The sequence below is a fragment of the Tenrec ecaudatus genome, chromosome 14 (assembly GCF_050624435.1).
Source record: "Tenrec ecaudatus isolate mTenEca1 chromosome 14, mTenEca1.hap1, whole genome shotgun sequence".
In the NCBI taxonomy this organism is placed as follows: Eukaryota; Metazoa; Chordata; class Mammalia; order Afrosoricida; family Tenrecidae; genus Tenrec; species Tenrec ecaudatus.
In genome coordinates, this window is record NC_134543.1 from 642,800 (window position 1) to 667,683 (window position 24,884).

The 24,884-nt window shown below is 62.8% G+C and overlaps 1 protein-coding gene across 2 annotated transcripts; it reads right to left on the reverse strand.

The window, feature by feature from the left end:
• Nucleotides 1-12: 12 nt before the first annotated feature.
• On the reverse strand, nt 13-23,677 carry INF2 (inverted formin 2). Of its 2 annotated transcripts, XM_075530661.1 has the most exons (23): nt 23,555-23,677; nt 14,098-14,497; nt 13,193-13,308; nt 12,970-13,129; nt 12,731-12,764; nt 11,815-11,956; nt 11,353-11,494; nt 10,341-11,051; nt 9,712-9,860; nt 9,570-9,631; nt 9,132-9,234; nt 8,910-8,995; nt 8,604-8,704; nt 8,183-8,253; nt 7,979-8,086; nt 7,534-7,604; nt 6,647-6,767; nt 6,270-6,434; nt 5,766-5,868; nt 5,399-5,557; nt 4,460-5,029; nt 4,159-4,215; nt 13-699 (listed from the first exon to the last, which is right to left on the reverse strand). In XM_075530661.1, the coding sequence occupies exons 2-22, from the start codon at nt 14,486-14,488 to the stop codon at nt 4,160-4,162; spliced, it is 3,621 nt and encodes a 1,206-aa protein (XP_075386776.1). In that variant the 5' UTR covers nt 14,489-14,497; nt 23,555-23,677; the 3' UTR covers nt 13-699; nt 4,159. The 2 variants fall into 2 exon arrangements, with proteins under 2 accessions (XP_075386776.1, XP_075386777.1); XM_075530662.1 differs by lacking the exon at nt 4,159-4,215.
• Between the last annotated feature and the right edge of the window lie 1,207 nt (nt 23,678-24,884).

Consider the following 24,884-nt stretch of genomic DNA (forward strand, 5'->3'; position numbering starts at 1 on the left):
GACAAGTGTGGGGAGGCATGCTCTTTATTGCAGAAGGTGGCTGCGGACTCCCCATCCAGTCAGTGCTGGGGCCGCACACTTTGGGGGGCAAGGGTAGGGCACACACTCTTTGGGCAATGAGGACCCTCTGGTTGGTTCCTTCTTGTTCCTGGGCTACCACCAGGCCAGGTCCTGAGATCCACCCCCCTCTAGGGTTGGGGGCAGCAGCCGCAGGGAGGAGCTTTCTGTTGGTGAGGCCAGTTCTGGCTGTGTACCCTTACCTCCCGAGACACATAAGGATAGGGTTCCCCCCTTCTGCAACCCACCTAGGCAATGGGGCTCTAGATTGATTGTGCCCAGCTAAGCTGGGAGGTGAGCTTCGTGGGCTCTCCTGAACTCCCAGGGTTCTGGAGCGGTGTCTGAGTCTCAGAAGCAGGGGTATCGCGGGGGTGCAGGGAAGTATGGCTATGGCAGGGTTGGGGAGAGAGGCTGGAGAGTGCCTAACCCCTGCAGCAGGGGGCCACATGCATGCAAGGACTGGAAAGGGGGAGCTGGACTGAGGGGTGTCTGCCGGGGTCCCTCGCTGCACTGCGATGATCCAGGGGGTCCCATGGGTGCTGCTGGGTAAGGCACTGGTGCTGGTCCCAGCAGCACGTCCATCTGAGGTGGAGCCAGGCAGTCCCCTGGCCTCTCACTTGGCTTTGGGCTTGGGCCTGGGGCCTGCGGGGAGAGGACATTGACAGGAGTGGCCTGGTTCCTCGTGCGGTGGCCCCAGGCCACACAGGCAGAGCAGGGCGTGTGTCCTTGATTCTGGCAGGTTGCTCCTGTGTAGGCTGGCCTGGAGAGACCTGGCTAACATGCTGGTGGGTACCTCCTGCAAAGGGGGGCCACACAGACTAGGGCCTGCTTGCTCTAAGCCAAACCCCATGACATCTTGTCCTGCAGCCTGCCGGGCCCTGCTCTGGACCCTCCGCGTCCTCTCTGCCGCCACAGGCCCGCCCTGCTGGCTCTTTCTGCACCTTAGCGCCAAGGCATCAGGCCCCATGGCCCCTGTGCACATCCCAGACCCACGACCAGGCTGTAGCCCACCCCTCTGCCCAGTGCCACCCTGAGTGTCCGCAGTGCAGTCTGTGAACCAGCGCTCCTCAGAGGCAGCAGGTGAAGGACCCGGGGGTGCTCAGAGGAGGATCTGGGTCTCTGAGTGGGACTAGGAGCTGGCTGGGGCTGGGAAGGGACTGCTGACAGAACACACGTATCATTAGTCAGGGCACGGGGGATGGCGGGGGCCCAGAGAAGGGGCCGCGTGGGTCACGTCTGTGAGAGGGATGAGCAGTAGCACATGGGGAGCCCTCCTCCCACCCCCAGGTGTGTGTGGACATGTTGGTGCCCATCGCCCTGGGCATCATGGGCTTTTAAAGAGTGACTCAGGTGCCAGTGTGTGAGGTCAGCGGAGACCCTGGGGCCGGGTGGCTGGGGGAGAGGGGCGAGGGCAGAGTTACACTCAGGAGGTGAGGTGGGTCAGTGGGTTCTGCTCTGCACATTCTCACTCCCCTCCTCCCCCAAATACCCAAAATATAAAGCCCAAGGCTTAAGGACAGAGCGACTATTCCTGGAACAGCGGGGCCCAGGAGGCCTGGCGCCCCTGTGATCCTGGAGCGTCTCAGGTCCACAATATTTAAGGAGAGCCCTGGGGCTGCTGCAGGAGATGTTGGCGGATTGCCCCAGGCCGTCCAGGGACCCCTCACTGGGGGCTCGGGTCAGATTCCCCGCGCACACTTTGCCCTGGCCTTACGCAGGGCAGAACCAGATGCTGAGCAGTTGTGCCCATGGGAGCCGGGAAGATTTCTTGGGAAGCCAATGACCACCTGGTGCCTCAGGGTGTGCTGCCTACACCCCTGGTCCATGCTCCTAGGGGCTCCCTGCTACAGGTCCCAGGGTGACGTGTCGACCAGGCGTTTCAGCAGGGGGTGGAGGGCAGAGGGGTTATGGTGCTGTTAACAATGGGGGCGGGGGGGGGGGACGAGAACGCCAGAGAAGCACATGACAGCGCCCAGGAATTTGACAATCCTCAGCTGGATTGAAATGTTTCCAGTAAAAAAAAAAAAATTAAAAAAAAAAATGAAATGTTTCCAGTCAGGGGGTGGGCCTCAGAACCCTTTTGCCTGCCCTTGGTCCCCCAAACAGGCTGATGGGAAGAGGGTTGGGGGAGGGTGGCTGCAGTCTGCAGGCCAAGCTGGGGCTGCCCCCCAGCAGCTGTATAGACGTGGTCCCAGCCCCCAGGCTGCATGTGGTAGGTACCTACTTCACATCAACCTCAAGAGATATGAAAATGTAGGGGTGGTATCCCACACGTCACTCAGGTCAGCCTGCGGTGTCTCCGTATGAGCGTGGCCTTCTACAGAGGGTCTGGGGCCACTGACCCCTCTTTCTGCCTTCACCGTCTTGCTTCCTGGCCACTCAGGCTGCAGAAGCCCAGATGTCTCTGTCTGCAAGCACTGGCCTGTGGCCTCCCTGCACCCTGCATCGCTGCGCGTGGCTGCACGAGTCTGGAGAGGATTCTAGACTAGCCGAGCGGGACTGGGCTGTGTTTCCTCAACAGTTACTTCTTCATAGAAAGCTCTTTCTTACACACGCAGGAGTGCCACTGGATTTGTCTCTAGTCAACCCGGCAGACCCAGACATGGCCCTAGCCCCCGACTACAGGATCCAGACGTGGTCCCAGACATAGCCCCCAACCACCCGATACCCCTGTGGTAGTTATATAATCTGTTATTAATATGAGAGGATTATGAGTGAAGGGGTGGAGTCTAGCCTGTCAATCACTGTATAGCCAATGAGGCCTCTGTGTGGGCATGGCCTTCCCCTGAGGATACTGGGAACTCCTGTGTTTCCTCCTTGGAGACTGGAGTCTCTCTCTCAGCTCACACCCTGAGAGACAAGACACATGGAACGATGCTAGTGTCCCAAGGAGAAGCCACATGGAACCCCTGCCAGAGCTGAGATTCTTACAATGCCACTGGATCCACAAGACTCCCCAACGACTGATCTGCATTCGGCATCATGGCATGTGCTTTGTGAGTCTGAAGAAGACTTTATAGATTGGTATTGGGCATATGGGCTAGTATCAGACTTATGGACTTGATCTGGACTGGGCTGGGATGTTTTTTCAACATTCAGTTGTTCTTGTATACAAACCTCTTTCTTGTACACATGTGTCTATGGATTTGTTTCTCTAGTCTACCCAGATTAACACAACCGTCTGGCCAGGAGCCCCGGGGAGCTGCCACTGTGGCTTCCAGCCCTGGGGAAGGTGCCAGCATTTTTTTTGAGAGCCAGCTGGCACCCACAGAAGGTGAGCTGCAGTGCCCATGAGCACCATCACCACCAGGGCTCCTGGGGGTGGGTAGGCCCCTCTGCTGGCCTGTCTTTGGGCCCTATCAGTGCCCTGTTCGCAGGCAGAGGTCCCAGCCACACAGCACTACCCTACGGGCAGGCTGCTAACCATAAGGTCAGCAGTTCAAAACCAGCAGCCGTTCTGAGGAAGAAAATGAGGCATTCTACTCCCGTAAGGACTTACAGTGGCGGAAACTGACAAGAGCAGTCCTGCCCTGTCCATAGGGTCGCTATGAGTCAGCATTGACTCAGTGGCTGTGATTCTGTATTTCTGAGTTTCACCCTCCCGGGGCAGCAGCCAGGGTGCCTGTCCCTGGCAGCACCTGCCCTCAGGACCCTGCCCCTCAAAGCCTTCCTCCCCCAGAGACAGCACCTCCAGCCCCAGGGTGGAGTCCGCCCGAGAGCAAAGGCCAGTCAAGCATAAGAAAGGGCTAGCCAGACCATGGTCACACACCCGTGGCCACAACCTCAGCCTGTCCCGCTGGATGAGGGCAGGTTCGAAGCCCCCCACCCCACCATCTTGCCCTCGGGGGCCCCTGGATGTGGCACCCCAGCCCTGCCTGTCCACTCGCAGGCCATGGGCCCGGCGGGCCAGCTCTGAGGTTGCATCTGGCTCTGGGGGAGGGGACACCCGCGAGGGAGGCTGGACTACCCAGCTTTCTGCAGGAGGCAAGGGGAGGCCAGGGCGCCAGCGGGCCAGAAGCTGGGGTTAGTGCCTGGGAGAGGCTGCTGCCACCTTTGCTGCCACCACCATTAGAGCCCATGGAGCAGCGGGTGGGTACATACCTCACTGTAGGGCACAGAACCTGCCTGGCCTATCACCATCCGAGTCAGTGGCCACTTCTGCTTTCAGACGAGAGAAATCCGCTCAAGGGCCGCCAGGCGTCAGCAGCCCAAGGGTGGGGACCACAGGGACCTTCCCCCAGGAAGGAAGGCAGGCTCCCAGCTCAGGGCCGCGGGTCTGCAGACTCCACGTGAGCATGGCAGTCCAGCCACCTCTCACGCTGCTGCCAGGATGGGTGGCGAGCAGCACCCCCCGACCCAACCCCCACCTGCCCAGGGACTGATGGCAGGAAGTCTTTCTTACCGTCTTGGGTCCTTGAGGGCCGCTGTAGCCTCCGCCTGCCCTTGGAGCTCCGAGCTCGGGTCCTGGGCAGGCTGCCGGACCCTGAGGAGTCGGTCACTGCATCCTCGGAGAAGGACTTGTCCAGTGACGTGTCCAGCGCCGACTCTGGGGCTGTGTCCTCCTCATCTCCACCCCCATCTGGGAGACCAGTGCTGGGGCCGCTGGCGTCCCCATGCCTCTGGCTGGTGCTGTCAGCCTCGGCCTGGCAGGTACCCAGAGGGGCAGTGAAGTCCCAGGTTCCTTGGTTTGAGGCTGGCGGACTGGGAGGCTGGTTCCACGCGAACTTGAGGGGCTTCAGGGCCTGAGAGTCCCCTAGCTCCACTGGCCAGGGCCCTGTAGAAGGCTGGGGATCTCCAGTGCTCAGGGACTCACTGGCATCTGCGTACCAGGAAGAGCGCCTCTCGGACTGACCCTCTGGGGGGCACTGGACATCAGAGAGGTCCCATCCCTGAGGCTCCGAGGAGGTTTCAGAGGGGAGGCCTGCCTTGGGGGCTGGGTAGCCAGGGCCTCTCGGGGGCTCACTGGGGGCCACTGTGGAGGAAGGGATGAGTCAGGGAAGGGCGGGGACCCTTACCCCACCCCTACCCTGCACAGGCCCTCCTCTGGGAGCCCCCAGCTGGTCTTTAGGCTGCCTGGTGGCCTAGAGTGTGTGTCCCCTTGGGCAGGGCACGGCCCAGAATTCTAGGTCCGTGGCCAGCCATAGAAAGCAGGCAGGGGTCACCCTGCCATGCACCTAAAGGTCCACAGAGCAGACCCCGGCCTCCCCCCCTCAGCGTCCTTGCTGCTTCCAGGCCCCTGCTCAGTTGGCAGCAACTGCATCTCAGGGCCAGTGGCAATATGGTCAGGGAGGGCTTCCTGGAGGAGGCGTGGTGGTAACAGAAGAACGGGCAAAAGTCTTACCAGGCTCCTGGTCTGTTGGGGGGGTTGCTGCAGGCCTGCCCCCCGCCTCCACGTCCACCCTGCCCCGGGCAGTCTTGCGCAACTGGAAGCCTTTTCTGATGTCGGCCAGCAAGGCATCAATGACGCAGACCTCCTCTTGTCGGCCTTTGCTTCTCCTGACTGATAGATCACAGAGCCTCAGGGTCGCCCGCAGGACTCCTCCCAAGGGGCACAGCTGGGATGTGGGTGCGGGAGATGCCCCTGGGGGTGGTGTGGGGTTCTGGGAGGGAGGGAACAGCCCCACCAAGGCTGGCATTCACCTACCCTCCCCACATGCCCATCTGTCCTCCCCACGTGCCCATCTGTCCTCCCCTCCTGCTATGCTCACCAGGCTTCCCATCCTCGCCCCTTGGCCGCTGAGCCTCCTCCTCTGCCAGCTGCTTCTTCCGACGCTCTGCCTTCGCTGCCTGCTCCTTCCGGTCCTTGTTCTCCTGGGGGTGGGGGTGGGGGTGGGGGTCAGGGAACACAAGGATGCCGCTGGGGAGCTGTCCAGCAGGGCCAGGGGCTGCCTCCCCCAGCCCAGTACCTGTAAGAGGGTCCAATTGTCCCCGCCCTGCCAAGCACCCCCCCCCCCACGTCTCCACCCCCGCCATGGGTCTCATCTTAAGGTAAGGTGACCAGATTTTAACATTGGTAAAGTGGGACACCAGCGGCACACCATTGATAAACTCATATCCTGGTGAAATAGCCACATGGCAGCCGAAAACCTTATACCCTAGCTTGTCATGCATTCTTTCCCAAAATCGGGACTTTTTAAAAAAGCCAGGGGATGGGGGAAAATTTGTTAAAAATCGGGACTGTCCCGCCCAAAGCGGGACTCGGGTCACCTTACCTTAAGGGCTCGGATGAAAAGGTCCCGGAACGTCTTCATGGTGTTGAGCGTGTCCTCCAGGGACAGCTGCTGGGCGTCCTCGCACAGGTAGTCGGCCAGCTCCAGCTTCTTCTGCTCAATGGCCTCGAACACCTCGCCCAGCCCCCGTGAGGCTGCAATGCTGGCCTGGGGGCACAGCGCGGTCAGGGCCCCGCAGGGCACACCCTTCGCCCCCTTCATTGCCACCCTGCAGTTCCTTCCTCGCAGTAGGGAGAGAAGAGCTGCAGGTGGTCTTGCATCCTGACATGCACACGGGGGGGGGGCATCTTGGCGCCCAGGGCCACCCTCAGGGGTCTTCTGGGGCTGAGCCCGGCGTCCCGCCCTCCCCCCTCGCTTGCCTGCAGGCGCTCAGCGAACTGCTCCTGCACCTCTGCAATGGAGGTGGACACCTTCCGCTCCGTCTCCAGAAGCTTCTTCAGGTTGGTGCTGGCCTCGGCACGGATGACCTCAAGGTGGATCCTGAAAGCGACGCGTTCAGGCAGGGTGGGGGGTCAACAACTTAGGCACCCTCACTTCCCATGCTCAGATGGCTCAGGGACCCGTGCCTCACACCGCGACCAAACCCACTGCCTGGCTGGCTTCCGACGCACAAGCACAGCCAACCCTCTAGAGCAGAGCAGCTTCCCCGATGGTTTTTCAGGACTAAATCTTTACAGGAGTAGACCGCTGCATCTTTCTGCCAGGGTACCTGGTGGTATTGAACTGCTGACCCGCTGCGCCCCTAGAGCACCTGCAGTGAGCGCCACACATTTCCAGTAAGCGCCTCAGGCCCCCATGGTGGTGGCGGGAGGGTTAAGTACTTCCAGTGGGGTCAGTGTTAGGGCAGTGGCCCTCCCAGGGGACAGTAGCCATCACCCCACCCTCCCGAGGCCTCCATGCCCAGAGCACAGACACTGGGTCAAATGGACCTGAGCTCCCCAGGAAGGAACCCCCAGCCCTGCAGTAGGTGTCCCTAAATGTGAAGGGGAGGGTGGTTCACCCGCCCTCACAGAGAGGCGCAAGGGTGAGGCAAGCTGGCTCCCAGGTACCCAGCCTCAGTCTCTGTGTTGTGAGCTGTCTCCTGGGGAGGGGGTATGGGGCACTCTGGGAGGGTGGGCATCACCATGCTGGGAGCCAGGTTGCACAAAGCCTCCAAAGGGAACCTGGCTACAGATGCACTGGTGGGACCCAAATTCAGGGCTGGCAGGAGGCGTAGGGGCAGAGCTGGTGGGAGGTCCAGGCCTACCCCGAGGCCTGGGAGGTCTTCTCCAGGTCCTGTGGCAGCTGCAGGAGGTCGGGGTGGCTCCGCTCCACTTCCTAGGTCAGAAGTGCTCAGTGAGGTCACACCAGGTTCCGGGGGAGGCCCCCGCTCCTATCTGGACCCCATCTACCCTGTGGGTTTCAAAAGGCTACCCTAAAGCCTGGCCTGGAGACCATGACTCCTGGTGTCTGTCCTGCACCTGCAGACAGCTGGCCCTGGGCGGGGTGGCCCAGGGGAGTGGCCAAAGGTGGCCGGGAATCACGGAGGCCAGAAAGCATGAGGCACAGGACGGGGAGGGGCTGCCCAGAGGGGGCCCAAGAGGGAGTCGGGTGCAGCAGAGATCATGTAAGGGCACCCTTCCAGGGTCCCTGAGCCCCTTGGGACCACCTCCGATGCCTGTGGGGCCACTCTACTCCCCAGCCCTGCCCACCTCGAGCACGTGGTGCAGCAGTGTCACCCGGCTCTGGTGCGCCTTGGTCTCTGTGAGTTTCAGCAGCGTGCTGATCTTGAAGCCATCAGCGTCACCGGTGTGGCTGCCCTGTGGACAGGTGGCCGCAAGTAAGCCAGCCCTCGGGTGAGGTGAGGTGGGCCGGGCAGGAGGGCAGGGGCATGCTTGCTGGTGACCCCGACTCACGTAGTTGAGGAAGTTTCCGATCTTGAGGATCAGCTCACAGAAAATGGGCAGCCGGTGGCTGGTGAGCAGGCCTGCAGCAGAGGCAGGGTGAAGGGCTGGCCGCCTTGCTGCTCAGATGCACCTAGGCCCTTCAGCAGGCTGCCCCGGGGAGCAGCCCCCAGAGCCCTCACTACCACCTCCACTGAGGTGACCACCATCCCACCCCGCGTGTGCTAGGGGCCTATGAAGCTTCTGGAACTTGTGGTGTCTTTTAGTGACCAGCAGTGGCCAAGAGGGGAGTGACTGGCATGCTCTGGGAGGGGCCTGTGCTCAAAAGGGGGTAGGGCACACAGTGAGGGCACTCTGAAGGAAGGCATCATGGGGCACTCTGAAGGAAGGCATCATGGGGCAGACACAGCAAGGTCCCGACCCGGGCACTCACCCTCACAGGCGGCTAGCACCATCTGGGCCTTGGGCTGCACCATGTCCAACACGCCGGCCGTCTCCTCACACAGCAGCATGCACTCCAGCCTCAGCGGGTAGCTGAGGGCCGAGCAGGCATCAGGGGCTACCCCAGGCCCTCACCTGGCTCCCTGCCCCGTGCCTGCCCAGTCCTTGTTCCACATGCCAACCAGGCGTGGGATCTCAGACAGGAGCAGGCCTCCTTCCACAGGAGGGGGCTGTGCCCTCCCCAGGGGTGCCATGGGACCCTGGCCCAGTCCCTCACTGTCCTCACAGCCAGCCTCACCAAGGAAGGCCCAGTAGGAGCAGGTAGAACTGGTCAGCGCTGGCCAGCTTGTCCCGGTCCCCCTTGAATGTCTGCAGGTTTTCAACCTGGTGAGACCAGACAGGTGTTCGGTTGCCACCTGGTGGGGTCTAATCTTCCGGCAGGGGGCCTTCAGGATGCCCTCCCTTTGGAGCCTGGGACCCTCCTCCCTGCCCTGCCCCACCCTGCCAGGGACCTGCTCACTTCATGCTTCTCAGGGAGGAGTTTGAGCAGCTGTTTCAGGACCTCCACATCAAACTTTGTGGTGTCTCCAGCACGGATCATGGCGACGATCTCCTGGTTGGAGCTGGCAGGATGGCAGGGGGGGGTGGGCAAGGGTGTGTGTGCATGAGTCCTCCTACAGAGCCACCTGTGCAGATGGACCATGGGCAGCAACACTCGGGTCCCCATGAGCTGAGCTGACCAGTACTGGGGAGGGCGCAGGCACAGAGAAGGTGTGGGTTGCCACACAGTAAATAGCGGGAGACGCCAGTGCCCAGGTCTGCAGTAGAAAGGGGCTCAGCCTGCCTGTGCTGGGGGTGGTGGGTGGGGGCATCCCTGGGGCCTTGGGGTGGAGGGTGCCCGAGGGGCAGGGCCGAGCAGAGGGAGGAAGTGTTGGCCCAGTCGGGCTGCCCCACGCACCACTTGAACTGCTTCAGGAAGATGTTGAGGTTCAGGCTTTTCTTGGAATCGAGAAATGTGATCTGGAAAATGCAGGTGCGGGGCTGTCATTTTCAGGCCAGGCGGTGACCGGTGGCCCTGCCCCCCCTGGCCCGGTCCCCACCTCCTTGGGCTCCTTCCTGGCAGGGGCAACCACCGTCTCCTTTGGCTTGGCCGCCACAGGGAAGGAGAAGAGCTGCTCAATGCTGGAGAAGTCAGGCTGCACGGCCTCTGTGCCCAGGCTGCCCAGCGATGCCCACATGCAGTGGCGCTCTGGGTGGGGGGCGGGGTTCTCATGGCACTGAGCCCTTCCACAATCAATGGTAGGCCCCCAGTAAGCGCCTGCAACCCACTCCCTCCCAGATGTCTCTGAGCCTTGCATGGACGTGGGCGTGCCACAGTGTGCATAACGGCCTGTGCGAAAGGAACCCGACCCCACCCCTGCCCCCAAACACTTTCTTGAGGCAGCACCACCAGGTACTTGGCACAGGGAGCCGGGCAGGGCAGTGCCACAGGAGTGACACACCATGTGAGGTAGAGGCACTGCAGAGGTGACCATATAGGAGCCCAGCCCAGTCCTGGAACACGGCCAGTGGGCTCACACAGGATCTGCGGGGTGTTGGGGGGTGGTGGGGGTGGCCGCAGACTCTGCAGAGGGTAGGGGAGCCCCTGCAGACATGGGGCCTCAGTTTCCACCCTGGACTGCAGCTTCTGTCCCCCCGCCCTGCCCCGTCCCTCCCGAGAGGGGCTCACCCCGCACCACGTTGGATGGCAGCTTCTGCCAGTTGAGTTTCTTCATCCGCAGTGAGGGAGGGTTCACTTGCCGGTGGCTGGGCACCCAGACCGAGCCCAGGCTGTGGTCCACCTGGGCCACAATGATCTCCTCAATGCCACCCACTGATGGTGGAGCTGGCACCCCAGAAGTGCCTGGCAGGGGTGGGGGTGGAGGGGGGCACCCCAGACCTGGGAGTGGTGGAGGTGGTGGAGGGTATGGCCCACTGAAGCCAGGTAGGGGTGGTGCTGGAGGGGGTGGGGGGGCAAATGTCCCCAGGCTGGGCAGGGGTGGTGGAGGTGGTGGTGGAGGTGGGGAAGATATGGCCCCCAGGCTGGGCAGGGGTGGTGGAGGTGGTGGTGGAGGAGGTGAAGATGTGGCTCCCAGGCTGGGTAGGGGGGGTGGAGGTGGTGGTGGGGGAGGAGATGTGGCCCCCAGGCTGGGCAGGGGCGCTGCTGGCGAGGTGGGGGTGGAGGTCCGAGGCTCTGGGGTGGGCTGCTGCAAGGCTGCGTCCCAACTTGTACTTGGGGTTTTGTCATTTAGGGCCCTTCTGCTCTGTTGGGGGCTGTGCCTCCCATGCAAACCCAGGTCGGCCTGGACACCCTTGTGGGCTTGGTCCAGGGAGCGAGGCCGGGGCCGGGTCTTGGTGGACAGGAGCCGCTCTACCACCTCCTCTAGGGTGCACTCCTGGGCTGTGGGCGGGCAGAGACGTGGAGGAGGGTTAAGGACTGAGACCCCTCCCACAGCCCAGCCCCCCCCCCCCCCCCCCCCGCCTGGTGAAGCCCCTCCTTCAGCAAGGCTCCACCCATAGCTCATGGTCCTGCCCATAGGCTGAGATACACATCTCCCTGCCTCCCCCACTTTGGTCCCTGAGGTCCTGCCTGGAGAGGCTTCATCCACAGATGAAGCCACATCCCTTCCTGGGTGAGGCCTGTGCACTCCGGATGACCTGTCCAGGGAGGCCCGGTGCAAGGCTCACACATGAACACTCACCATCATTAGCCAGCAGGACTGCGCGGTTGACCAGGTTCTCCAGCGCTTCCCAGAGCAGCTGGCTGGCCTGGAGACCGGGCTCCAGGTACAGGAGGCCCTGCAGCACCGACAGCAGCTGGGCAGATGCGGGTGAGGAGCTCACCTGGGTGAACAGGATGCAGGTCAGGGGAGGGCTGACACTGTACACATCCAAGGGAGTGCGCCCCCCACCCCCCAGGAAACAAGCAGGCTTGGTGGGGGTGGGGCTGGCCTGCGTGTGGATGGGGGCACAGGGCGCCTGTCTCAAGGAGAACCACTGGACTCCAAGAAGTGGTCCAATGATGCTTCTCACCCTCTCAGATGCCCTGGCAGCAGCTGGCTCTCTGGCCAGTGTGACCACCTCTGATCAGTGGAATCCTGTCCTCCAGTCCTTGAGGACAATGATTGGCACCCAGCTTGGCTGGACACTCCGGTCAGGCCCACCTTGTGGAACAGAGAGGCGAAGACTTCCTGGTGGCTGCTCATGTCCACGCCCCCAAACACACGCAGCAGTTCCTCCTCGTCCTCTGCCTTGGCCTCCTCAAAGGCCTCTAGCTGGATGAGCAGGTCAGCATCCTCCATGTCCCTGATAAGGGGGCCAGTGCTGAGTGGAGGGCCCCAGAGGGAATCTTGGCAGGGCCCAGCGCTGATGGGTGAGCTCTGTAGTCAGGCCCAGACCCACATGCGGCTGGACTCTGCCCCCGGTCAAGCTGGGGGTTCACACGTGCCTATAGTAATCAGGGAGCCACAGGGCTTCCCAGGTGTCCTGAAGCCCAGGCAGGAGGGAGCACTGGCTGATGCCTGGGTGAAGGAAGACCCTTGTGCAGGCCCCCTGTAGTCCAGGGAGGGTGGGGCTGCTGGCCGAGTAGGCCAGCACTGAGCGGTTACTGGGCCCATGGGTCACCTCCCCTGGCCCATGCACTGAACCCTCAAATAGGTCAGTCCCCTTCTAGCCTTGGCTGGGTGCGGGCCCACAGCAGACATCCCTGAAGCTGGGGGCACCAAGAGCCAGCTGGGGACGGGCCTGGAAAGGGTCCTGCCAGGTGTCTGATCTCAAGAGGCTGGCTTCCTGGCTGTGTGGGTTTCTGGTGTTGATGGGGATACACAGAGTTAGCAAATAAAAACACAGGGCTCCCAGTGACTGCTCATGTCAGGGACAAGCTACTTGTTACTCCCTCATTGCCATCGAGTGGACAGCGACTCTACAGGACAGGGTGCAACTGCCCTGTGGGTGTCTGAGGCTGTTCCCTCAGAATCGCTGACCTTGCAGTTAGCAAGTAACGGGTAACCCTCTGGGAGGGATGCCCATGCCCAGGAGCAGGAGTGGGCAGGCACAGGCAGATGTGGCTTGGGGACTCACCTCAGCCTGGTCAGGATGTCCAGCAACTGCAGCCCTGGGGAGAATGGGAGCCATAGGTCCAAGATGGCCCCTGGACATCCCCTCTCCCTCGGACCTCCCCTCGCCTCCATCCAGAGTGCCCAGCCTGGGGCAGGACACGTGGGGACACCTGGCTTTGGCCCTCAACTCTGGTGGGACCCCAGCTGGCCTTTGCAGAGTCCCTGGGAGACTGCAGGTGGTGCCGACTGGCGAGCAATTACCAATGAACTCGTTGCGGAGCTGGCTCCGTGTCCGGAGGTCCTCGGGGCCCAGGATAAGGGCGTTGATGACACTCAGCAGAGTGACCATGTAGGGGATGTTGTCGCTGTCGGCCATCTCGCTCATGATGATGCTGAAGCGGTACTGCTGGCTGCACACCACCTGAGGGAACCTCGGGGTCAGTCTGTGCTCCCAGCCTGCCCCCGTGCCCCTGCCCCTACTCACCTTGTAATGGTCTAGGGCATCCAGGGTCAGGGCGTGGCCCTCAGGCGAGTAGATGCACAGGGCGGCCAGCAGCTCGAACACCTGCTTCTTGACCATCACGTTGGACGTGTCCAAGGCTGTGGGGAGCAGGTGCCTCTAGCAGCTAATTGTGGCTGCCAGCCCTGCGACACCTGGCCTGATGGGGTCCCTGGACAGCCCACCAGGGGCCGCTCTGCACCTTACACTGTCCACCCCAGGCCTGGGCCTCCAGGCTGTGGTGGGGCCAAACCCCCTCTGGTGGCTGAGGCCTGAGCACAGGAACTAGTTCTCTATCCTCACACAATTCCTCAGTCCCAGCTGGGACACCTCATACCTCCAGCCTGCCTTCTACCTGATCCCAGAGCCCCAAGGTTCTGGGGGTGACCTTGCAGAGGGCCACAGCCATGCTCAAGCTCTGGGGACTGCTATCTGACCTTTGGATCCTGCTGCTGTCCTCCCCCCACTGCTGCCCCCCTATCCCTCTGACCACCCTGGAGTCTCACAACCCAGCAGGCAGGGACACAGAGAGACAAATGCCCACCAAGGGTCCCTTGGGGTACCCCTGTCCCTAGGGCTCAAGTGCACAGGATGCCAGTGACTCTAGACAAAATAAACCCGGGAGTGCTTCCTGGAGGAGGGGGCAGCTGAGAGAAGCCCAACTTTGGAGCTGGCTGGGCAAGGGGAGGGGTGGGGTAGGGTGGGTAGAGGACGATGCTGCCTGCAGGTGCGGGCTGGCCTCCCCAGGGGACTTAGGACTTTGTCCCAAGTGTTGTGTGCCTGAGGGGCTGCGGGGTGGGGTGTGTCAGCAGGGCAGAGGTGAGGGAGGAGGTGTCCAGAGTCCAGGCCAGGGGCTGGGCATGGGGCACCCTCACGGGTGGGCGGCTCACCCTGGGAGAGCTGGCGCACGTAGCCCTGGTTGCTGAGGATGTACTCGAGGCCCTGGCGGGAGTTGAGCACGGCACGCACGCAGCCCACACAGGTGAGCTGCAGCAGCGCGTTGGCGATGCATGCCAGGCCGCGGCCGGACAGGCGGGCTAGGGCCTCGAGTAGCAGGTCCAGGCCACTCTGCTCCAGGAACTGCACCATCCAGCCACCGTCACTGCTCTCCAGCCGTTTGCGCAGCCCGGAATAGTTAACCACCGAGGGCATCTGTAGCAGCCGGATGCACAGCTCCGGGTCCGCGTTCTCCAGGTTGGCCTCCGTGGGGTCTGAGTCCTGCGGGCCCAGCTTCTCCTTGAGGGCGGTCCATCTGCGCTGGGCACCCCCCTTCACGGACATCTTGCCGAACTGCGGGGTCCAGAGGAGGCAGAGCTGTTGGCACTAGGGCGGTCGGTCCTCTGACCCATTTCTTCACCTGCCAAGCAGCCATGAACACCCAGCCGGCTTGTGCCAAAACCTTTCCCCGCCATTTCCCCCGTCCTGGGGAGGTGGTCATAGATATGCACCACAGCCCACCCAGGGGCGCATCAGAGGAAAAGCCTGGCAGTCTGATTCTAAGACCACAGTCCTGAAAGCCCTGGGGAGCCTCCTGCAGCCCTCCTTCCCTGTGCAGTTTACCAATCCAGCTCAGTCACCATAGCAACCCCAGCACAGGCGGGGAACCTGAGGATCCGTGTGGCCCTGTGCCGATGACCAGGCCAGAAGCCCAGGCTGACCACCCTGGACTGGATCTCGTGCCATCCCTGAACGTGGGACATGGCCCTGCCCACAGAGCTGAGGACAGCTACCCTGCCCGGTTCACATGACTGGCCCCGGTGGCCTGGCAAGAGCCAGGGTGGCCCTGAAGCTGCCAGGACTGTCCGAGGAGTGAGTGCTGGACCCTTCCCGGGCTGCCCACAGCCTCAGGAATGGAGGCTAGTACCCAGAGAGCAGGCTGAATGGGTAGTCACTCACTGGAGCTGACCTGAGGGTCAGCGCCTGACCGCATGCCTGCCCACGGCCCCTGGGCACAGCCCTGCACACACCAGCCTCCTCAGGGTCTTGGTTTGCTCGCTAGGTGTGGGTGGGGGACTGGTATCCCCCAGACCCTTGCTGCCTAGTGTAGCACCATGTCATCAGAGCCCCAGCAAGAGAATATCCTTCCTTCCCCTTCTCCGCTGTGCACCCACCTCCCATCCCACCCCGCCCTCTACAGATCAGGACTACTAAGCTGTTCAGAGGGGAGGGGTCACAAAGTGTGTGTGGCTACAGGGTGGTGGCTGGCATCCAGACCCCTCTTCCTCCCGGGGCCCTGGATGAAGCAGGGCCAGCAGAGACAAGGTCCCCAACCACAGCCCCTAGGGACAGCCTCCAAGGTCGGGGCCCTCCCAGGCTATCCCTCAACCTTGTATGGCTGCGGTCTTTATTTAGCCTCTGGGAGCGGCTGTGTGGTGCTGGGGAAGGCCTGCTCAGGACCCGGCTCCCTCACTCCCCCCGAACCTCACTGCCACAGCCACCCTCTGGCCAGGTGCACCACACCCCCACTTCACAGATGAGCAGACAGCAGCAGCACCCAGAGAACTGGTCACCCCCACAGGCCTGCTTGCTGACCTAGGGGTGGGGGTGTCTGGAGCAGCACAGCTCGCTAAGTGCCAGGGCCCTGGGTGGGAGGGGCTGGCTAAGTTCTCATGGGGCAGTGGGCCTAGAACACAGGTGCCTGGCTCTTGACTCCCTGGCCCCGCACTCTTGCCTGGCTCACCCTCTGACCAGGGGGCATCTTGAGGTCCCTTCACTGAGGGCCCCACCCTCTGCCCTGGCTGTTTCGTCAGGATCAAGGCACTGGCCTGCCAGGCATCTTCACTGTGACCACCTCTGCCTGCAGCGGGGCCATGCCAGGGAGTCCTACCCATCCATCCCGGTGTCCTATGGGGCCTGCTGGGTGGAAAAGGGCTCCAGACTGGGCTTGGAGCCTGCTCTGGCCTGGCCCTCCATCTTGTCTGAGCCTCAGTTTCCCCACCTGTACCTCTTGAATCAGATTGCCCCTAGGGGCATCCCTGGAGGCAGTGGACAGCTGGTAGGCAGTTGGGGGTGGGATGAAGGGGATGTCTCAGCCCTTCTCAGGGACCCTAGGAGGCCTGGTTGTGCAGCAGTTAAAGCACACCGCTGCTAATTGACAGGTTCAAGTTTGGGGCTGGCCTGCCACTCTGAAAGGAGTCCTGGTGTCTGCTCCTGGGCAGGCTCTTCAACGCTGTCCTGGAGAGTTACTTGCTATGAGTTGGTCTCACTAACCTGCAGTGGTGCTGTGGGCTGCTGGCCTGTTGGGTGGAGAGCCTGGTCCCCCACCCTCACCAGATGGCTGTAAAAGACCCCCCTAAGGGCCCCACTCACCCAGATTCTCAAGACCTTCCGACCACCTCTGTCCACCCACTCAGGGCCCTGCCGCCAGCTGCTCCTCCTCTCCTCCTGGCTTCCCATCCCTACTGGCCTCGAGTGTACAGATGCCAGAGGAGGACTGGTGCCTCCTAGGGAGCCTTGGACCCCCAAGGCTGGTAAGCAGCGTTGGCTGCTTTCACCACCCCAGCAGAAGCAGGGCTCTGCACAGGCAGGCCACAGGGGGCTGCTGCTTAAAGAGTCTCTGGCCCGCCCTTTCCTGCTCCTGCCTCCGCGGCCCTAGTCCTGCCCTCTTGGCACAGGCTGAGTGTGCCCAGTGAGAACTCCCTGGCCAGGAACTGGCATCCCATGCCCTCTCCAGCCAGACCCAGCGTCCCTTGATGCTAGACAACCACATTTCCCAGCCAAACGATGTTCCTGGTCTCTGGTGCCCCAGTTCCCAGGAGCCTGTGCAAATACAGCAGGGCCTGCTGATGGGAGCCACTGACCCCCTCCTGGAACTGCTTAGCTTTCCCTGCCCACCCACAGTGCCTGGGCCTCTGGCTCATCTCCCACCTCCACAGGACCTAATCTCCAGGGGCATCCTTGCTCAGTGGGTGGGGACTGCCCCATCTGCTTGCGGGCAGCAAGCTTAGTATCTTAGGAGACTACACGCTTGGGCCCTGGCCGACTCTCCAGGAGCACGGGAGGAAGCCAGCACTGGCCCACAGAGCGGCCGGCTGTGAGTAGCCACTCCCTGGTCCACGTCCAGCGTGGGGGCGGGCAGCGCACAGAGCGGCGGGCCCACCCGGGGGCGCGGAGCCGAGCCTACACTGGGCCATCAGCCGGCATCCCAGTGCCCCGCTGGCCGGTGTGGGGGTCAGCCTCCACTACCCTCCCACCTCCTCAGCCCTCAGGCCGGGCGCCAGACGGGGCGGGGCTTCGACTGGGACTGAGCCTCGCCTCGCCTCGCCTCCGAGGGCGTGGCAAAGGGGGCGTGGCGACAGGCCTCAGCCTGTGGACAGAGTCCTCCCCGAGGAGGCGTGTCCCGCCCGTCCTGGGAGGGACTTCAGCAGGGGGCTCGGCCACAGGCGCCAGGAAGCGCACGCCCCAGCCCCCGGGGGCGTGGCAGACCGGACCAGGGCGCGGCACCCGGGGCGTGGCCTGGAGCGCAGGAATTTGCACTGCAGTTTGCGGTCAGCGTCTGAAGGCGCTTTTCCAGGTGTCCAGAGCGACTATCTGGGGAGCCGCCGGGGCCAAGGACCCCCCAGCCAAGGCCAGAGCCACTCCATCAAGAGGACATGCCGCATCCACCCCCTGCACCACACAGCCACGCGGGCAGGGACATTTTCCATAGTCGCCCGAATACTGCGCCAACCCCGGCCAGATAGCACACGGTCTGGCCCAGCCGGTTGAGCGGGGTCTGCCTGGGGGGCCCGCTGGGGTGGGTAGGGCTGCTCCTCCCGGCCACATCCTCGGGGGCTCCCTGGCTGCCTGCCCGCACCTGGGCGGCCCGGGACGCTGGCACCGCCATCTGGACGCTCACATGCCCAGGCAGCTGTGCTGAGTCAGGGACAGCCCCCGCCCCCCCCCCAGGCCTGGCTCGCGCCCCTGGAGCTGTGCGTGTGTCTGTGGGGTGGGGGAAAACGGCGGCGCAGTCCCCCACTGCCTAGACGGCTTTTCTGGGGGTTCCCGGTGTTGCACTAGAGGCGGTAACCTCAATGACAGCGTCCAGGAGCGCGCCCCAGCGGCCGAGAGGCCGCTGCTCCGGGGGACCCTTCCCTAGGAGAGGACGGGGAAGAGTCAGGTCGGCTTGGGAGTCTGGGCCCTCCGCACCGAGGGAGCGGAGCCTGACAGTACACCCTGCGGGGTGCGCTTTCTGCACCCATTGCAAGGCAGCTGGGGCCCGGGCCAGGACGCACCCGGGCTAGCTGGACTGGGCAGGAGGGGTCCCCTGTGAGGGCGCAGGCTCCTCGCGAGGCCCTGCCAGCTTCGGACGCACAGGGCGCTGCTGGCCCGGAGTCTGCGCGGGCGGCCGTGAAGGCTGAGCGCGTCTAATCCGGGTGGGCGGGTAGGACGGCAGGCGAGGGATTCCGGAACGAGAAGCCAGGGGCTGCCACCCGTATTTTTAGCTCCGGAAAGAACCCAGAATTTTCCACTGCCTGGAAATCCCAGCACTGCGGGAGGCAGCTGCGGGGGTCCAGGGCAGTCCCGCCCTCCAGTGTGGGCGGAGCTGGAGCTGAGCCCGTACTTCTTTGAAATTCTGCGTGCCCGACGCCCCTTGCCTGTCTTTCCTTCCTGAGACCACCACCTTCCTAATGCCTAGACCCTCTAATAACAGTCCTCATGTGGTGACCCGCCAACCATAAAATTGTTTCGTTGCTACTTCATAACTGTAATTTCGCTATTATTATGAATTGGGCGACCCCTGTGAAGGGGTCTTTGGATCTCCAAAGGGGTCGTGACCCACAGGTTGAGAACCGCTTAAGAGGACAGGAGCCGTAGCCGTTGGGAGCCCCTTGGGTGGGGCAGGCCGGCCTTCTGCTAAAGGCTAGGTGCCTGGGTGGCAGGTGAGCGGAACGTGCCCCCTCCATCCCCCCACCCCTTGTACAAGTCACAGCCCAGCGAGTGAGTTCCAGCCCCGCTGGATGGGCGAGGGGAGCGGGGAAGAGGGATCTCACAGCACTTGCATCTGGGATGAATAGTCAGATTCAGAAAAACAGAAAGCTTGAAATGACTAATGCCTGCGCCATCTCATGGAGGGCCCAGGGGCTCCGCCCCTGCCTAGGACCTCCCTCCCCACGTTGGGAGGCCGCAGGGAGGGGCAGGGGGTGGGGAACTGCTGGCCCACTCCGCTCACTGTGTCCCCTGGGCCACCATCCCCAGGCCCTGTCCTCCAGGGTCAAGAAGAGAAGATGATGGAAATAAATACCGTGGAAGCTACAAGGAGAAAGGGCAGACAGGAAATGCTCGTTGGAGCTTCTTGGAGCCAGGAAATAGGTGGGGGTGGGCCCAGAATCCCTTCTGCAGGGCTGGGTCCACTGTGGGGTGTTCAGAGGGGGCTGGCAGGAAGGGCGGTGCCCACCCAACAAGTCTGGCTTTCGCTTCCACCGGCGGAAGGCCTGTATGCCACCAGGGACCCAGCTTCCCCAGCTTCCTGGAGGACACATGTTCCCCAAGGGCCTGACCACTGCTGACATACTGGGGGTCTGGCTCAGCACTGGGTCCCTGGCCTTACCCCACCTGCCCTGGCACGTGCTCCTCCTTCCACCTCCCCATAATCTTCCCCGGCTGAGACAGGTAGTCTGACGGCCAGGGCAGGTGGTTTAGAGACAACCTGGAGCTAGAGGGGAACAACAGGACAGGGACCAGGGATCAGCACAGGGCTCCAGGCTACGGTGGACAGTGCAGGGTGAGGAGCCAGCTGTGTGAAGACCCCTGCCCATTACAGTCCCCTCTGGCCACTCCCCTCCTGGAGGCCCCCATCCCATGTACCCCATGCTGTCCCCAGGATTAGCCTCTCCCTGCAGTTGGTAAAGTGCAGCCCCTCCCGGCTGTAGCCCCTCCTGGTCCATCTAGACTGGGCCGTCCATCTGGACAATCAGACCAGGGTCAGGTTGTCAGGCACCCCACCTCCTTCCATGCCAGGCCCCAGTGGTCCTTCCCCCACTGTGTCCCATTCCTGGTCCCCGGAGAACAAAGGCAGATTGAGTGGGAGGTGGGGCACTGCCTGCTGATCCTGGCAGTGCCAGGGGCCGCTGCCTGTCCTGGGGGCAGCCACAGAACCCTGGGCCTGCTCTGGTCCTAATGGGAACGGCAGCTCAGTGCCCGCACCCACCCAGCCCATGAACATCTGTAAGGTGCTATGCCCAGCACACCCCTGTATCCCCCCTCCCCCGCTCCCCTCCTCAGCTCCATTGAAACCAGCACTGGACAGTCCAGGCCTGCTCAACAGGGCCAGCTAGATCTGCAGCGTCAGCCAGACTGATAGGTGGCGTTCCTCGCTGGGAAGCTGAGGGTGTCAGGCCCTGCCGTTGACCCCTGGGAGAACCAGACCCCACTGGGGACTACACGACCCACCAACTGGCAGGGTTGGTGACCCACCTCCTCCAGCCCCTACCTGGCATGCAGGTCACCCTGCTGCCACCCTTCACCTGCGCTTCACTGACCACCCCCTCTGTCACCTCCTGAAAGGGACTGCCTGCTAGCTCAGCCCCACCTCCTCTCCCCTGCCCACCCCAGCAAGCAGGGTGGAGCCTGGGCTTACCTGGCAGGGGGCCCTAGGTGGTAGAGGGAGCCCACAGCCAGTAGGTCAAATCTGCCACCCAAGGGACTCAGGTCTGTGTGGGTGTGCATGTGTGTGTGCATGTGTGTTAGGACATCTGGGCGTGCCTGTGCGTGTGTGCATGCTCCAGCGTGCTCCCTGCTGCCCAGGAAGGCTGAGGAGGAGGCAGAGACAGGTGGGGGGAGGCAGGCCCTGTGTGCACCCCCCCTACCCCCAGGCCGGGGGAGAGCAGATGTCGGCCCCGTGCTGTGCGCAGGCGGCAGTGCCGAGCTGTTCTTGCAATAAGAACGGGGCTACGGGGACAGAATGACAGTGGAGCAGGCTGCCACCAAGGCCACATCCTGGGGACTGCACAGATCAAGGCTGAGACCAGGGGACCCTCATCAAGAGGGAGACTGAGGTTGACAGGAGTGAGGACAGAGCGGACCAGCCCCCAGCCTCTAACACCTAATCTGTCTCCTGCCCCGCTCACCCCAGTCCCACTGGACACAGAGCTGCCCTGCAGTCCTGGTATTCCATCTCATTTGTGCCCCCCCCCCCATCAGCTGTACAGTGTCTGTGTGAGCAGGTTGTCGTAAGGGGCTGGGCAGGGCCCAGTGAAGCCAGACGGGGACTGAGAAAGTGGGGCCAGTGGCCCACCTGCAAAGTGGGGAGTAGAGAGCTTGCCTAAGTCTGGCTCCTAGGTGTCCGTCCAGCCATTGAGATCTGAACCCTATGTGCCAATGAGCCTACACCTCTTGGTCTAGAGCCTAGGAAAGCAAGTCTGTGGGCAGCCTGGCCACAATAAAATTGATCTGCCCCAGCCTGGCACCTTCACCACTAGGCTGGCCTGGTAGAGGCTCCTGCCACCCCCTCCTCCCACCAGGCACTAGAGATGTCTCTCTGGCTGAACCCCAAGTCAGACAGCACAGTGTGTGCAATCCCCACACTGACTAGCCAATGACCCATGCCCCACAGGGCTCTCAGTGGCTGATTCTCTGGCCAAAGATCACCAGGCCTTCTTCTGAATGCCTCTGGGCAGATTCAAGCACGCAGCCTTCCAGTCAGCGGCTGAGCACCACCCAAGGAAAGATGATGCTGGCTGTCTGAGCTGACCATCTGTGCCTCAGTACCCTTCTCTGTATGATGGATACAGGTGCTACTCTTTCAGAGGAGGGTCCCCAGCTGCCCCTCCCCCTTCCTTGTTAGCTCTGGTTATACAAGGAAGATGTGCGCCCCCTCTGCAGGCCACTAGGAGGTCACTCTGCCCACTGGTACAGGCAGGTAGGGTGGTGGAGGGGCCACCCACCTGGGCCAGGACTCCGCTGGGGATTCCTGGGGGGTGTTTGGAGTGGTCAGAGCCCTCCTCTTGGGGATGGGGCCAGGCCTTCCCTTCTGGGGCTCACCTGCTCTGCTGCTGCCCACTCCCACCCACCCCTGCAGCCCTGGAAACTGCTCCTTAGGGGAGGAGGGGCAGGGGCGTCTATTTTAAGCAGGACTCTCAGGTCCCGGAACACGGGGTGCATGCAATTAGCTCCGACAGCCCGTCACCCATCAGCACCTCCACAAAGATGGGGCCTCACCTGACTTTAACTCCTTGCAGTTCGGAGGCCCTGTGTGTGGGAGTGATTCCCTCCGCTGAGAGTCACCTCACCCCTTTCTCTATCCAGACGCCCCTGTTCAGGTCAGGGCTCCTGGGAGGGGTGGTCAGCTCCTGCCTGGCTGGGGGATGAGCTCTATTCTAGCTTGATGCTGGTGCTGACCTGGTGGAGGTAGGGGTGGTGTGAGACCTCAGATTGGGGACCAAATGCTGGTAGCAGTATAATGGATTACCACAAGGCCAGCAGTTCAAATCTACCAGTGGCTGCCTACGAGAAAGATGAGGCTGTCTGCACCTGTAAAGAATTACAGCCTCAGAAACCCAGAGGGACAGGCAGGTCTGGGTCGAACCAACCCAACAGCAGTGGAAGGAGGTGGGGGCTGCAATGCTTGCTCCCTAAAAGTCTCCACTTAGAGTGATTCCCCCCACCCTCTGCCCAAAGGACTTGAGGCATGTTGCTCAGACCCTTGCACCCAGGAATGGGTGGGGTACAGCCACTGCTGCTTCCACTACCAAGTCACTGTCCCTACCTTTCAGAGTGCAGATGGGGAAACTGAGTCAGGGGAGCTGCCTGGGCCTCACAGCCAGGGAGACTGGCTGGACTGGCTGTCAGGAACTCCAGTTCCGAGTGGGTCCCAGGCATCTATGCCACTGTGAACCCTATTTTGTCTTCTGGGCTGGCCTGTCCCGAGGCCAGGCAGAGCATTCATGCAGGGCTGAGAGCCTAGGGGCAGCCTCGGATTTGGGTGGACTCGTAGCTGGGCGCCCCAAGACCCACAGTCTGTCACTCCTCAGGTCACCCCCAGAAAGGAGTCCACTGATGGGATTGGCTCCCGTCCACCAGCGGGGAGGGGACTCCCTGCCAGGGGCAGAGCCAGTGTCACCCCTCCACCCCCCAACTCCGGCGCTCACCTGCGCGGCAAGGCCATCGAACCCAGCGAAACTGAAGTTTATTTCCCAACTGCGGCTGATTCATGCCCCGGACGCAGGAGTCGCCCGCTAAAGCCGCCCCTCCACCCAGGGCCCGCGGGCCCGCGGGGAACGCAGCCGGAGGGTTGCAGGCAGCATGGAGCCTGCGGGGGAGCCGGGGTCCCCGCCCTCGCCACCCAGACTCCTCTCCAGCCCTGTCCGCGCCCACCGGCTCGGACTCAGTTTCCCCCGGGGCTCCCGGCGGGCCCCGAGGCGGACTTACCGGGCAGGGCGGCGGCCCGAGAGCGGGGCGCGGGCGGCGCGGGGCGTGGGCGGCGCGGGGCGCGGGGCGTGGGGCGCGGGCCGGCGGGGCTGGGCAGCCGGCGCTCGGCGGGCTGGGGCTCGGCTCGGGCTCCGCGGCGGCGGCGGCGGCGGCGGGCGGGGCGACGGGCGGGGCGGGGGGCGGCGCCTCTCCCTCTAAGCGGCCACGTGGGGAGCGGGCGGCCCCGGGGCGGGGTCTCAGGAGGGTGTTGTTGGGGTGCCGCCGCTAGTAGCCTGAGTGGGGATTTCCCACTTTCTTAGCCACCGCCTGGGAAGCCTCTGGATGCCCCACTGCGCCCCAGACCTCCCGCCCCCAACGCCGCCTCCAGGGTCCTCCTAAGGAGCGCTGGTGGCTCAGTGATTAAAGCCCTTTGATGCAAACCAGAAGTTCCCACACGGAAAAGGAGCAGGCTGGAGATCCACAGCGTCCACTCTGCAGGGTGGCGGGGTGGCCTCAACTCTTCTGTGGGTTGGACCTCTAGTCTGTTTTTCCCATGGGGCCTCTCCATCTGTCTTCTGGATGAACGGGTCCCTAACAACTGATTCAGCCATGCCTCTTCCTCTCAGCAGTCTCCCCACTTAGATGGACTCAGCGGCCTCTGGCAGGGGGCTTGGGGAGGCAGGCGCATCAGAGGGAAGGGTGTGTGTGGTGGTGTCTGTGATGTCCACTGAATGTGCCCGCCTATCTGAGACCTGCTTCTGGCTCATGGGGAGTATCATGGGGACTCTTAGCACTCGGAAATGTGAACCTGGATCCCCTGGGCTGGCAGCTGACTGCTCCTGCCCCTCCCCAACCCCAACCTCAACTTGGGATTCATGAGGACCTTGCCTGGTGTCTGGAAGGTGCAGTGGTGCCTGGGCATGCTTGCTGACCAGATGGACTATGAGATTCCAGAGGAAGGTGGTGGTGCCCTCTTCCAATCTTCTGACCTGGAGAGCCAGGTCCTGCCCCCCACACGTAGGCTACTCAGGTGTGAGGACAGGTGGCAAGAGGCTGGGAGGAGGGGCCTAGAGCGCTGGGCCCTGCTCCTGCCCTGCCCTGTCTTGTTCCCCTGCATCCCAAGGGGCAGACACCCCAGCTGGCAGGTACCCTGGTGGGTGTGTTTGTGTCAGTAGGAAAAACAATGGAGAAGTCTCCGGGGTCAAAGGGTGTGTGTGTGTGTGTACATCCCTGTGTGAAGGTGTCTATGTGAGTGAGTTTAAGTGATATTGTACTGTGGACACAGCCTCGGGTCTCAGAGTCCCCTTCCCCCCGCCCCAGCCATACCCTCTGCCCAGCCCAGCTGATCACC

Bases quoted from the DNA above. Each gene is read 5' to 3' on its own strand.
- INF2 (XM_075530661.1), bottom strand. From the start codon at position 14,488: ATGTCCGTGAAGGGGGGTGCCCAGCGCAGATGGACCGCCCTCAAGGAG. The intron at 8,705-8,909 runs GTGAGGCTGGCT...CTCGGCCCTCAG, and splicing joins CTCCTACTGGGCCTTCCTTG to CTACCCGCTGAGGCTGGAGT. The intron at 4,216-4,459 runs GTAAGAAAGACT...GTCTGAAAGCAG, and splicing joins GCCCTCAAGGACCCAAGACG to AAGTGGCCACTGACTCGGAT.